We start from the raw sequence: 14,154 nt of genomic DNA on the forward strand, positions 1-14,154 counted from the left end.
AACTACACCGTCCTGCTGTTAACATGTGCGGTGAAATGAATGTGTGCCCTGACAGATGCTGTAGATGAGGCCTGAAACATGACGGGAACACTTCAGGAACACCAATCAGTTTTGTTCCCATTAAGTTATGAAAATGCTATTTCTAAATGTTCTCTGAACAATCAAAAAATCTTGTTTTTTCTTGGTTATGCAAATGATAAGGCAACATTCCTTCTGGCAAACATTATTGGAACGTTACTTTTGAATGTGCTCTGAACATTCTGGAACAAGTAACATTTGTAACATCTGTAACATTTAAAAACTAAAGCCTAGTTCCCACTACAGGATTTTAAGCCCGATTTACAAGTTAACGAGCTCGCTGACAGGTCGGACTGTAATCGCGTGCAAATCTTTATGTGTGAAATACTAAACGACGCATCAAAAACGCTCGGTGACGCCAGACAAATATCTAGCATGCTAAATATCTGGAGCTGTTGGTCGACTCGATAGCCTGTGGTGTCACGTGACGTGACGAGCAACAGCCAATGAGAGAGCAAGGCATAGGTTGAGGTCACGAAAGAAAATGAGCAGCAGCACCAGCAATGGCTTCAAGAACCGTTTGGACCCGAGAAATTTAACATGTTTTACTCGCCTCCAACAATCCCCGCTGACGCGTGTGCTTGTCCATCCCTTCACCCACATTCTTTGTTTTTCATGGTTCTGATCAGATCATTGCGCAAACAACTTGCACCGCCAATTTTGTCCCGGCGTCCATTTTCAAATAGACAACTCCTGTTTCGCGTCACTTCCCATTCCACTTCTCGTGTGTGTTTTCGTGACGCACCGTGGTTTGGGGACTGGATAGAGTCGTTGGGTCACAGAGTTGTTGTGAGCTCATGTAGTGTGTGACCCCCTGTTGCAGATCATCTACACAGTGTCACGTAGTGTGAACACCACAACGACTTCAAGACTCCAGAGCAAGTCATGCAGTCTGAACAGCACAGCGATCTGCCGGCGTTTAGAGTTGTGTAGTGTGAACTAGGCATCAAGTGTTGCAGGAAAAAAAAATACTCGTGGAAGATTTATAGATGATGTTTTTGTGCTATAATTTTGAGAACATTATTAAAGACCAGATAACTCTGAACAAACGTTCTATTAACGCTACTGGAAAAGAGCACGTTGGGACGACACAACTTTTTGTAGCATTTTTGACATAAATGGAAGATTTGAAGTGGCACAAGATTTGGTTTTCTGGCAAAAGCTGGTTTTAGTTGGTCTAAAACCCCCAAACCCCCAGACCAGGCCAACCTAACCAGCTAACAGGAGCGCTCTCATAACTTTGGCAAGATTCTCTTAAAGTTATGAACAAAAGTTCTTCCAGTAACGTTAATAGAACGTTCATTCGAAGTAATATGGTCTTTAATAATGTTCTCAAAACGTTAGCACAAAAAACTTGGACGTTCATCTAATGTTTTTTTAAATGTTACTTGGTTTAAAACGTTCACAGAACATTCAAAAGTAACGTTTCAACAATGTTTGCAGAATGCAATGTTCCTTTAAAAAATTACTTTTAAAACATTTAAAAAATGGACGTTTTTAACATTCAGTGATCATTGGATAATAATGTTTTCATAACTGAATAGACCTTAGTCAGGTTAGCGCCGTATTTATTTTTTGACAGAAATGAAAATGAAGCTGTGAGGGATAGAATTACAGTGCGTTCAATGGATTGTGCCGTTGTTTAACAACATACTGATTGTTTAACTGACGAGACGTCTTTCCGGAAAAGAAGAAATTCAGTAGACAAAAGTTGCAAGTTGTGAACTGTATGTGTTTATACAGTGGATGGCATTGTAAAGACTCTCGTTTTCATCCGAGTTAAATGCAATGGCCTCTAACCTGACCACGGTCTATTGAGAGTGTTAGCAAAATCAAGATTAAGAAGTTAGAAGATATTTCTGGTAGCCGGGTAGAATCAGCAGAAACCTTCTGTGGACAGATTTCACTCCGCAGTCTCAATCCTGCATTAAGTTCCTGTTGGATGGTTTAAATGAGAAATGCGTGTCATTAACGTCACCATTCAGGACAGTCACTGGTGAAGCGTCCGGGATCCAGTCACTGTTTTGATGACGTCATTTTCCCACGGGCTTCAGAGTGACAAGACATGTCGAGCTCAGATGATTGATTCCTGTCATAGCCTGAGACTGTCACAACACAAAGAAGACGAAGGTCTTTAATCGACCGACAGAAACAGAGTGAACAGAGAGGAGCTAAATACACGATGACCAGCTGTGATGAATAAATGTCCATGATTACCGATTAGTGGCGGGTAAATCAAACAAAGGAACACATGTGATGAACGAAATCAAACTGCAAGTCCATGAAAGCGAATCTAAAGGTGAATGAGTTCAGATGAGTGTGACAGATACGCAGCATTAACAAGGAATGTGTGCATAAAAAAAATGATTATATGTTGCTGGACACCTACGATTATTCATTATTTCCCCATTTTTGTCAGGATTATTATAATATTTTTGCTTTCAAGTGGAGCGTAGAGACCAAAACAGAAGTGATGAAAGGGTAAACTGAGCGTTAGACGGTAACTCTCTGACTGTGTGCTCTCGCTCAATCTGCAGGGTAGCCCTGGTACTGACGGCATCACCGGAGCTAAAGGATCAGGGGTACGTACATGTACATGTGAACTTCCATGTGACTTCGTGATTTGTGAATGAGTTGTTTACTTCTATTGTTCATCTGAGCTTCATTCCTGTTTTGACATGATACACCGATCACTTGTGTGATCACTTTGAATGACCCAAAGCTACACAATAGATGACATGAGGAGGCTGTTTCTTCCCGTAGGGTGCTCCTGGTATTGCTGGCGCTACTGGTTTCCCAGGCCCTCGTGGCCCTCCGGGACCTCAGGGAGCGACGGGTCCTCTGGGGCCCAAGGGACAGTCTGTGAGTTTCAGTTTTACTTTTAAATTTACTTTTAAATTTTTAATTCAGGCGATCATGACCCTGATACGTGGTTTATTTAGCACTAATGACCAGCTGACTGTACATTACTAGCTATGCCCAGTAGAGCTGCACGATTCTGGAGAAACTGAGAATCACTATTTATTTATTTTTAAATAGAGATCATGATTCTCCCACGATTCTGAAAAGACAACTAAAGGTTCTAGCAAAATGTTAATTAATGCAATCTATTTAATTTTTTTTTTTTTTTTATCATCTTGAATAAATTATTCAATGGCTCATTCAAAGACTTCACTGGTTTCATTACACAATGAATCAGTGATTTTAAACAAATCTCTTGAATGAATGATTGAATGACTCACTCATAGAGACTTCAGTTGTTTTATTACTGGATGAATCAGCAATTTTAAACGGATCTTTTGAATGAATGATTCATTGACTCACTCTTAAAGACTACTTGTTTTATTATTGGATGAATCAGCGTTTTTGAACAAATCTCTTGAATGAATGATTCAATGACTCACTCTTAAAGACTGCACCTGTTTTTCCTTTTACAGAAAAGGGCTATAAGGATCATTACATATTCTAAATATAGAGATCACACTAATGATTTATTTCTTAAATTAAAAACATTAAAGTTTTATGATTTGGTAGAATATAAAATTGCACAGATTATATTTAAAGTTTATAATAATTTGCTGCCAATTAAAAGTTATAGAGTAAATTAAATGTCTGTTTGTATGTTAAGTGAGAAGGTTAGGCGTTATAAGCTGTCAGCTTCAGCCTAAACCTTTTTTTTCTTTTTTGGTTAAATACTGATACATGTTATGTTACATGTTACATGAAATTGTTTGTATGTTCTTGTTTTATGGTTTGTATGGCCAGAGAGAAAAAAATAAAATAAATAAATAAATAAATAAATGAGATATGAATTATTGGTTTTATAAAAAAAAAAACACAGGACCCTTCAAGTGCTGGCTGATATGTCAATATATATTGTAATGAAGATATAAAGGGTCATTCTATAGATTTTTTATATCTATTATACATGCAGCTTTCAGTGGACAGGACTGTGTGAAGTTGATAGGTTAAAAAATGGAGAGTGGGACATGTTTGATAATGAAGTATTCAGAGCACAATGAGTCGTGATCGAGAACGCAGTTCAGTACTCGCATGCCATTTGTGTAGTGTTTTGTACTTGAGTAAAACTGTTAGACAACTGATAGTGTTGATCTCAGATCAGATCACGAGCTTCATGATTTACAGTAATAGACCTGACCCTGATGTGTGCTTGTCTTTAGGGTGATTCGGGTCTCGCAGGGTTCAAGGGTGAGGCTGGTCCTAAAGGAGAAATTGTAAGTCCTTACATTCACACTAGAAGTCATTCAGTCATATAACATCATAAATAATAACTTCATTATATGCAGCACCTCAAAGCTGAAATACAAGGACTGAATGGACTGTAAACATAAAGAATGTCAGTAACACTTCAAGCCTTTATGTATGATGTATTATAAAGGTATTCATAATGTACATTATAATGCATTATATCTTTTCATAAACAATTGTAACCAAAGTTAATATGTATTTTAATATGTGCAGATATGTGCAGAAGTTGTTTGTCATGTGTTTTAATGCATTAACAGTATAATAAATAAGTATTATATCTGTGGTTACAATTATTCATGAGAGCATACAATGCATTATAATGTGCAATACAAGGCATAATTAATGCATTCAAATACTTTTATAATGCATTATATATAAAGGCTTTAAGTAAAGTGTTGCCAGGATGTTTACATAAAACAATGTTGCATTAAAATAATATTGATTTTGTAGCTGCTATACACAAAAAACACATGTGTTTAGTGTTTAAGCCTTCTTTCAGTGTGTTCATGAGCTGTCTGTCAGAGGATACAGTGTGTTTTACAGGATGTCAAATGAAAATGAATGTTTTAAAATGAAGCGTGGTTTGTTCAGGGCAGCGCTGGTCTTCAGGGGCCCATCGGCCCCGCCGGAGAGGAGGGCAAGCGAGGACCCAGAGGAGAGCCGGGTGCCGCTGGACCCGTCGGCCCACATGGAGAGAGAGTGAGACCTGTTGCCTCATATCATATAACTTCATCTGCTCCTCTCGAGTCGTGTATAACATTAACACATGACCCATACGTGCATTGTGTCTCTAGCTCGTTTAGATGAAGCATTGCACTGCATTCTGTAAATAACATTCATCAATGATAAGATGTTTTCTGCAGGGTGCTCCTGGCAATCGAGGTTTTCCTGGACAAGATGGTCTGGCTGGTCCGAAGGTGAGATCCATGCTCAAAATACAAAAAAACAATAAACCCTTACTAGAATTTTATGCTGGATGTGATGTAACATTACTGGTAAATTGAACAAAGCCATGTGAACAAAGCCTTGGTCGACTAGTAGTCGTTCGTTTAAGCCATTAGTCGACTAGTCACGTTGTTCCACAATACAGAGAAATACTAAACCATAATAGTGAACCTTGAAGATACAAATTAAGCGCTCAATTGTACGCATAAAGCGCACACAAAAGTATTGATTATGAATGTTTTAGAAAAAAACAGAAGGAGACTGTCTGGGCATTTTAATAATTTCCCTAGTGAAAAAAAAAACGATGCCAAAATATATTTAAAATACACTATAAATCCATTTTTGACATATTGTTTGAGACTTAAAGGGTTAGTTCACCCAAAAATGAAAATTCTGTCAGTAATTACTCACCCTCATGTTGTTCCAACCATGTAAGTCTTTCGTTCATCTTCGGAACACAAATTAAGATATTTTTGATGAAATCTGACAGAATTTTGACTCCTCCATAGGCTTCCAGTGTGACCGAAACTCACCGGCCCAGAATAGTTATTAAAACATCGTTAAAATAGTCCAAGTAACTACAGTGGCTCAATCTTAAGTATATCAAGCGACGAGAATACTTTTTGTGCACAAAAACAAACAAAAATAACGACTTTATTCCACTTTTCATTTCCTTCTCTCTGGGCCTCGTAGTGTTTTTGCGCAGCGCGTCTGTGTTGCACGTCATCACGCAACACACACATGACCGGCGTCGACCAATAGTGAGCCTACGTGGTGACGTGTAACACAGACGCGCTGCGCAAAAACACTACGCGAACCAACTAGAGGTCGAGAGAGAAGGAAATGAATAGTGGAATAAAGTCGTTATTTTTGTTTGTTTTTGCGCACAAAAAGTATTCTCGTCGCTTGATATACTTAAGATTGAGCCACTGGAGTCACTTGGACTATATTAACGATCTCTTTAATAACTTTTCTGGGCCAGCAAGTTTCGGTCACATAGAAGCCTATGGAGGAGTGAAACATGGCTCAGATTTCATCAAAAATAGCTTAATTTGTGTTCCGAAGATGAACGAAGGTCTTACGCGGTTGGAACAACATGAGGGTGAGTAATTACTGACAGAATTTTAATTTTTGGGTGAACTAACCCTTTAATATTAAGCCTAAAATGTGTTGAATATCACTATTAGTAAGGATGGTATGATCACTGTATCATTTATATGCAAGATATTTAAAGTGTACCTAAAGTTTACTCGCAATAGTTTCACTTCAGCACAATTAAATATACTTCAGTATTTCTTTAGTTGGACCTCAGCACTATTTCTGGATAACTAAAGTACATGAAGTACAAAATTAGTTGTTCCAGTCTAGCAGACTTTAAGAATACCAGTTTAGTCTGCAAAAAGTACAATTGCAGGGTATTTATATTAAGTACATAAATATGTGAAAGTATTTGTAGTATACTTGTAGCATAAAATAAATGTATTTCTAATATATTTTAGTGTATTTATTTTGACTAGGGTTATTAATAACCTAGTGTTTTCTGCAAACTCTCATCTCACAGTAAAGCGGATGCACATATAGAGAGAGATGCACGTTAAGTTAAACGTCAAACTAGTTTAGCTTTCAAACAAACACCTGGATATGTGCCTAATAATAGTGCACATTTATCTAGGGTAATGTTAACATAACATAATTACCACATGGACCAGATGTCTTAAAGTCCCCCTTTAGTGAAAATCAAGCTTTTAATGTTGTTTATGTGTCTATGTGGTGTTTAATGTGCTTTAAGACAAACCATGTGTAAATTCATAAGTCGACACCATTGCTGAGTATTTCCTCCTTAAAACTGCAGTGAACCAAAGACAGTCTCAAAAACACGCTTTGAAATCGCTGGTGTTTCTGACGTCACAAACTACCTTGTAACCAATCAGATCAACGTGTGATCGTCAACCAGTGGAAATTTTCAAGGAACAAAGATGAGTTTTAAGGGAGACAATGATTGACTACAGGAGGACTTTAACGATCTGTCCGTCACGGACTGCGTGACTTCACCTCTTACTTTTTTCTGCGACTAACTGACTAATTAAAATTTCATCGACTAACGTTTTGTCGACTATTAGGGGTCAGCCCTAGTGACTAAAGTCAAAATGTGTCTGATATTGTGCTTTGGGAATGTAGCAGACACAGCTCCGCGTCCGTCAGTAAAGATTGCACTTTTACATCGGAAACCAAACTATGACTTAGCAAATGGTTATGAAGATCGTATCAGGTTTTACTTGACTGCAGCATGTATTCAGTGTCTGTCATTCTCCGTGTGTGTTGCAGGGCGCTCCGGGTGAGCGTGGACCTGCGGGCGGATCGGGGCCCAAGGGAGCCAGCGGAGACCCTGGACGGCCTGGAGAACCGGGTCTGCCTGGTGCACGGGTACGTCAGTCCGTCGCTCTGCACTGCCGACAGATCTGATACTGATCATACATGTTTGTCATAATCACGGGCATTCTCCTTTCACAGGGTCTGACGGGACGTCCGGGTGATGCCGGTCCACAGGGCAAAGTCGGTCCATCTGTGAGTAGACACAGCCAATATTTTGACTATATAACCTTATATAAAGCCTAACTTAGGTATAGGAACAGTATATGAAAAGCATTAGCGTTTGCCGTGTGGTCAATGCTCAGTGTCGCTTGCTGAGCAGAAATACATAATCATGTTTCTCTTGGTCCCTCAAAGTCGCGTTGGATTTTCTCTTTAGTGTAAAGGTTGAGACGTCCGTCTATCACTGTTTTCCATGTTCGTAGAGTTAGTTTGTGGAGTAAATATAGGCTATAATCTGTGTGTGAACACGGCTTTTTATGGTGTTTCGCGTGCGTTCGGCCAATCAGCGAACACTAACGTCACTTCGTGAGATATTATTCTCAAGCTGTTTTATTGATATCGTTCCGCAGTTGAAACACTGTTTGAGAGATGTAAACAAACCGATCATCGTCTCTTCTTCTTCTGAGCTTTTGAAACAGCATTGCGCCTCCTTCTGGATTGGAGTGTGGATCGCCTGTGACTGAATGTTTTCGTCTGTACCGTACGGTTCGGGACGAATACATGTACCGTTACACCCCTAATATATATATAATATATTGCGTCTCCTTTGCAGTCAGATGTGCGCCCTCAATAGACCTTATTCAGAGCAGCGCCATCACATGTTTTCAATGGCATATGATCTAAAAAGCTGTATAAAGCTCTTAGATCACTGAGGCCTATAATGTTTCACAGCTCATATTGCCGGGAGATTTATGTCTACTGAAGTTTCTTGGAAAGATATTTTGCTGTTTTTTGTCAGCAAAACAATACAAACACACATTACATACAGCCTCGCTTTCATTGCCGTTAAAATTCTAATATGGCGCTGCTGTGAATAAGGTCTATGCACACTTTTGCGGAAAGTCAAAGAGGTTAGACCAAGGCTGCGTTCCAGTCCACTTTTAGACACGCACTTGCGAACTTCCCTAAGCACTTCCCCTCGGGGGAATCCCTGCCGCCATTTTGAAGTACGTTCCACTTTGTGAAGTGGACGAGGGAAGTTTATGTGGACAGACCCTCGTTCCCTCGATTTTGACAGAGGGTGCGAGTCTACTTCATATGTACACTTCGGGCACCTATATGTCCCACAATGCAGTACGATTGTGACGTCACCACTTATCTTGTCTAATCACCACCACAACAAACAACTCTATGATATAATAATTATCATTTTTTAATTAAAACAACCCAAACACACCTATATACATTTGGATGCTGCATTAAACAAATTCTTAAAGGGAAAATAATAATAATAATAATAAATCAATAAGGCACAGCTGATTCCAAGTGATCAAGGGCTTAGGGCGTTTCAATTCAGCCTATTGCAGTTTCCACCAGTAGTGAGCACTCGCGCAACGTAAGCAATGACGTACATCTGAGTGAAGGAGGCGGAGGGAAGTTAGCGAGTGAGCGAGGCAGAGGGAGGGAAGTTAGCGCGTGAAGGAGGCGGAGGGAAGTTAGCGAGTGAACGAGACGGAGGGAAGTTAGCGAGTGAAGGAGGCGGAGGGAAGTTAGCGAGTGAACGAGACCGAGGGAAGTTAACAAGTGAAGGAGGTGGAGGGAAGTTAGCGAGTAAGCGAGGCAGAGGGAGGGAAGTTAGCGAGTGAACGAGGCGGAGGGAAGTTAGCGAGTGAACGAGATGGAGGGAAGTTAGCGAGTGAGCGAGGCAGAGGGAGGGAAGTTAGCGCGTGAAGGAGGCGGAGGGAAGTTAGCGAGTGAACGAGACCGAGGGAAGTTAACAAGTGAAGGAGGTGGAGGGAAGTTAGCGAGTAAGCGAGGCAGAGGGAGGGAAGTTAGCGAGTGAACGAGGCGGAGGGAAGTTAGCGAGTGAACGAATGGAGGGAAGTTAGCGAGTGAGCGAGGCAGAGGGAGGGAAGTTAGCGCGTGAAGGAGGCGGAGGGAAGTTAGCGAGTGAACGAGACGGAGGGAAGTTAGCGAGTGGACGGAGGCGGAGGGAAGTTAGCGAGTGAACGAGGCGGAGGGAAGTTAGCGAGTGAAGGAGGCGGAGGGAAGTTAGCGAGTGAACGAGACGGAGGGAAGTTAGCAAGTGGACGGAGGCGGAGGGAAGTTAGCGAGTGAACGAGGCGGAGGGAAGTTAGCGAGTGAACGAGGCGGAGGGAAGTTAGCGAGTGAATGAGACGGAGGGAAGTTAGCAAGTGGACGGAGGCGGAGGGAAGTTAGCAAGTGGACGGAGGCGGAGGGAAGTTAGCGAGTGAACGAGGCGGAGGGAAGTTAGCGAGTGAACGAGGCGGAGGGAAGTTAGCGAGTGAAGGAGGCGGAGGGAAGTTAGCGAGTGAACGAGACGGAGGGAAGTTAGCAAGTGGACGGAGGCGGAGGGAAGTTAGCAAGTGGACGGAGGCGGAGGGAAGTTAGCGAGTGAACGAGGCGGAGGGAAGTTAGCGAGTGAACGAGGCGGAGGGAAGTTAGCGAGTGAAGGAGGCGGAGGGAAGTTAGCGAGTGAACGAGGCGGAGGGAAGTTAGCGAGTGAAGGAGGCGGAGGGAAGTTAGCGAGTGAAGGAGGCGGAGGGAAGTTAGCGAGTGGACGAGGCGGAGGGAAGTTAGCGAGTGAAGGAGGCGGAGGGAAGTTAGCGCGTGAAGGAGGCGGAGGGAAGTTAGCAAGTGAAGGAGGCGGAGGGAAGTTAGCGAGTGAACGAGACGGAGGGAAGTTAGCGAGTGAAGGAGGCGGAGGGAAGTTAGCGAGTGAAGGAGACGGAGGGAAGTTAGCGAGTGAAGGAGACGGAGGGAAGTTAGCGAGTGAAGGAGGCGGAGGGAAGTTAGCGAGTGAAGGGCATGACAATTTTGGACTGGAACGCAGCCCATAAGTGCATATGAAGTGTGTCATTTGGGACAGGGCCTTAGAGAGGAGTGAAGAATCTTACTTAAGATCTTACAGGAAACCTACTTCCTGTCATGTGATCTCTCACATGACAAGAAGTCTCAAAAAGGTGTGTCCAAATTTGCATACTAATCTATATTTTGTAGAATAAATAGTGCCAATAAGAAAAAGTGCACTTCAAATGCCGAATGGTGCACTTCAATGAACTGAAAAACATGTGTAATGTTGGAGACTCATCGGTCGCAGCTTTAGATATCTATTGGAGGGGGACGGGCCGACAAAATAACCTTATGAAGTTCATACACCACACAGTTAAGTACATGGCATAAGTGCACAGTGTTTCATTTGGAACACAACTATAATTTTTAAAGACAAACGCACACATGCTATAATCTGAGCTGTAGTAATGTGTTTGGATCATAGACTGTAAAGGGTTTGGATCCTTTTTTTATAATTACATTTTTTTATTGTAGGAATACATACAGAAATTATACAAAATACACACATCGACAAAAAATAAAACGAAACAACAATATAAGGATAGACAAAGAAAAAACTAAACAAAAAAAAAAGGTGGAGAAAAGAAAAACCTTATACATTGAAATATTTGTCCTTTGGGGGTGTTGAGTGTTTTAGGGTGTTCAGTAATGAAACACGTGTTTGGATCCTGAATAACGGAGCTGTTCTGTCGGGATGTAGGGCGCTGCGGGCGAGGACGGTCGGCCGGGACCCCCGGGGCCTCAGGGTGTTCGTGGCCAGCCGGGAGTGATGGGATTCCCTGGACCCAAGGGTGGCAATGTAAACATGAACACTCTTATCTATACACGTCTGTTTGATTTGTGTGCATTACGGCAACTTGAATGTGTACAGTACTGGTCTTTTTTGCTAATTATTACGCTAAACACTTTTTGGTAACACTTTATTTTACAGTGTCCTTGTTACATATGTTACATGTACTTACCATAGTAATAAGAGTAAATTATGCATAATTACATGCAACTAACCCTCAACCAAACCCTAACCCTATAGTAAGCACATGTTGTTAATTAATATGACTCAGCACTTAAATATAAAATTACACTGTAACAATGACACCTTAAAATAAAGTGTAACCCACTTTTTATAGTTAACATTTAACAATCTTAATTAATCTTAAAGCGTAATGCTGTTTATATCAGGCATGTTTCTCTCTCTGCAGGGTGAGGCTGGGAAGGCCGGAGAGAAGGGACTCGCTGGAGCTCCGGGTTTGCGTGTAAGTTTTGCTGTCCGATATCCTCAACTCATCCGCACTGCTAAACAAAGTGGAAGCAGAACAGCTTGACTGATCTTCAGGCCGACTGAGCGCTGGTCCTTCTCATTAGCGGCGCTGAGCTCTCTTGGCAGCGTTTCTTAGCAATCTCTGTCTCTCAGAGCTAAAACGGTCATGTGCTTTTAGGAAAACTGGACATTTGGATGCATTTCGGTGACTCTCATATGTATTTCAGTCAACATCACTAAACATAGATTTGGGTAAATGGTAATTTACGAAGGGAAAAATAGTAAGTGTGATATTATCAAGAAAACATGCTGTTTCCAAAACTAGCTGTTATTTCCAAGCTTTATGGTCGTGTGCACATGAGGGACCGAGTGAGATTCTTACGTGGATGTTTCTTCACAAGACTTGCACAAAATGCATTCAATGACTTCCTTCAAATTACATGAATTATTTTCTCACACAAACATCAGCAAAACTATGGTCCTACTGGACAATATGCTTGTTTACATGTTCTTTTCAAACCTGTTAAACTATAAGTTCAAAACCTGACATAATGCAAAAATGAATAAGACAGCAATTTTCTACATTGTTTTGTAAAACATCTTTACAAAAGAAGAATGACACTCTCTCCTGTTTATTATCCACCACAGTTTGGTCCATGTTTACATTACAGTACAAACTTATTCATAAATGGTTCCCCTTTTAGACAGTAATGAAACTGATAGACTAACACCGGTGTGTGTTCTGCTACTGTACATCTAATTGTGTTGCTAGTATTTCATTTTAAGATCCAGAATATATTTCATTATGGTATTACTGTAGAAATGTAGCAAATCCCTGTCTTATTCATTATTGTATTATGTTATGTTTTGAAACGGGCATGTGAACATGAAAATTGTCCTGTGGGATCAGAGTTCTGCTGGTGTTTGTGTCGAAGTGAGAAAGAAATTCATGTGATTTGAAAGATCCAAGCAATTTTGCATTTAAAAGACGTCTAATAAGACGACTCCAAACACAGCCCAGGCGTCCGGATAAAACAAGGAAAAATTTGGGCTGTCAGTGAAAATGCAATAGACATCTAAACCATCACCCGAGATAAGACTAGTCATCAATTAGACAACAAAGAAATGAAACCAACCCGCTTGTAATCACTGTTGACTTTGCTTTCATGATGGAATATCACACATCTCATCTCGCAAGTTATTTTGGCAAAAACGACATATAACTAAATTCAAGGTTATTTTGGCTAGAAGTGTGTTGCTCATAGCCAGACTGTATCGGGTCTATAGTTAACCCAGATGGAGAAATGACGGCTATTGCTTGCTGAGATATAGTCATTGAGTACATTTTGTACAAAAGCAATGATAATTGATGCACAGTTGTGAAGAGTTTTGAAAAAGTGCCCCAAGTATTGACATTGTAAACTGCCTAAAGCTGTCCTTAAGAAACTAGAACAGTTTGTCAGCAAATGCGACGCATCCTTTCACACCTCAGCTTCACTTCATACAGCGCTGTAGTGACGAACGTCTTGTCCTCTGCAGGGTCTGCCTGGTAAAGACGGAGAGACGGGCGCCGCTGGACCCCCTGGACCTGCTGTGAGTGTGTCTCTCTGTGTGTGTGTGTGTGTCCACGGCACGTTCTAATGCAAGATTAAGCAGAATGAGTGCTGAGATGATGTGATGTTCACAGGGTCCTGCAGGAGAGAGAGGAGAGCAGGGTCAGCCAGGACCATCGGGCTTCCAGGTGAGTGTGTGAACGCTGCAGATCACTGTTGCTGTGCTTTATATTAGAGCTGCACGATTCTGGATAAACTGAACATCATGATCTTTTTGTTTATAATAGAGATCACAATTTTCTTCTTTTAAAAAACAGAGAGGGTTAGTTGCATGTAATTATGCTAAATTTACTGTTATTACTATAGTAACTACATTTAACATGTAACAAGGACACTAAAATAAAGTGTGGTAACACTTTATTTTACAGTGTCCTTGTTACATATGTTACATGTACTTACTATAATAACTGTAAATTATGCATAATTACATGCAACTAACCCTCAACCAAACCCTAATCCTACCCTAACCCTATAGTAAGTACATGTGGTTTATTATTATTACTCAGTACTTAAATATGTAATTACACTGTAACAATGACAGCTTAAAAAAAAGTGTTACCCATTCTACTAACTATAAGTAACTAC

At 40.8% G+C, this 14,154-nt stretch overlaps 1 protein-coding gene across 1 annotated transcript in view; it reads left to right on the plus strand.

Moving 5' to 3' along the window:
- col2a1b (collagen, type II, alpha 1b) overlaps positions 1–14,154 on the plus strand; it is a 64,949-nt gene that overhangs the window by 24,040 nt on the left and 26,755 nt on the right. The window contains exons 20-30 of the mRNA XM_084394819.1: positions 2,616–2,660; positions 2,842–2,940; positions 4,260–4,313; positions 4,939–5,046; positions 5,211–5,264; positions 7,618–7,716; positions 7,804–7,857; positions 11,399–11,497; positions 11,898–11,951; positions 13,496–13,549; positions 13,644–13,697. Coding sequence (XP_084250945.1) covers positions 2,616–2,660; positions 2,842–2,940; positions 4,260–4,313; positions 4,939–5,046; positions 5,211–5,264; positions 7,618–7,716; positions 7,804–7,857; positions 11,399–11,497; positions 11,898–11,951; positions 13,496–13,549; positions 13,644–13,697 — 774 coding nt within the window. The remainder of the gene's footprint in view (positions 1–2,615; positions 2,661–2,841; positions 2,941–4,259; positions 4,314–4,938; positions 5,047–5,210; positions 5,265–7,617; positions 7,717–7,803; positions 7,858–11,398; positions 11,498–11,897; positions 11,952–13,495; positions 13,550–13,643; positions 13,698–14,154) is intronic.

Source organism: Rutilus rutilus, assembly GCF_951802725.1.
Source record: "Rutilus rutilus genome assembly, chromosome: 22".
NCBI lineage: Eukaryota > Metazoa > Chordata > Actinopteri > Cypriniformes > Leuciscidae > Rutilus > Rutilus rutilus.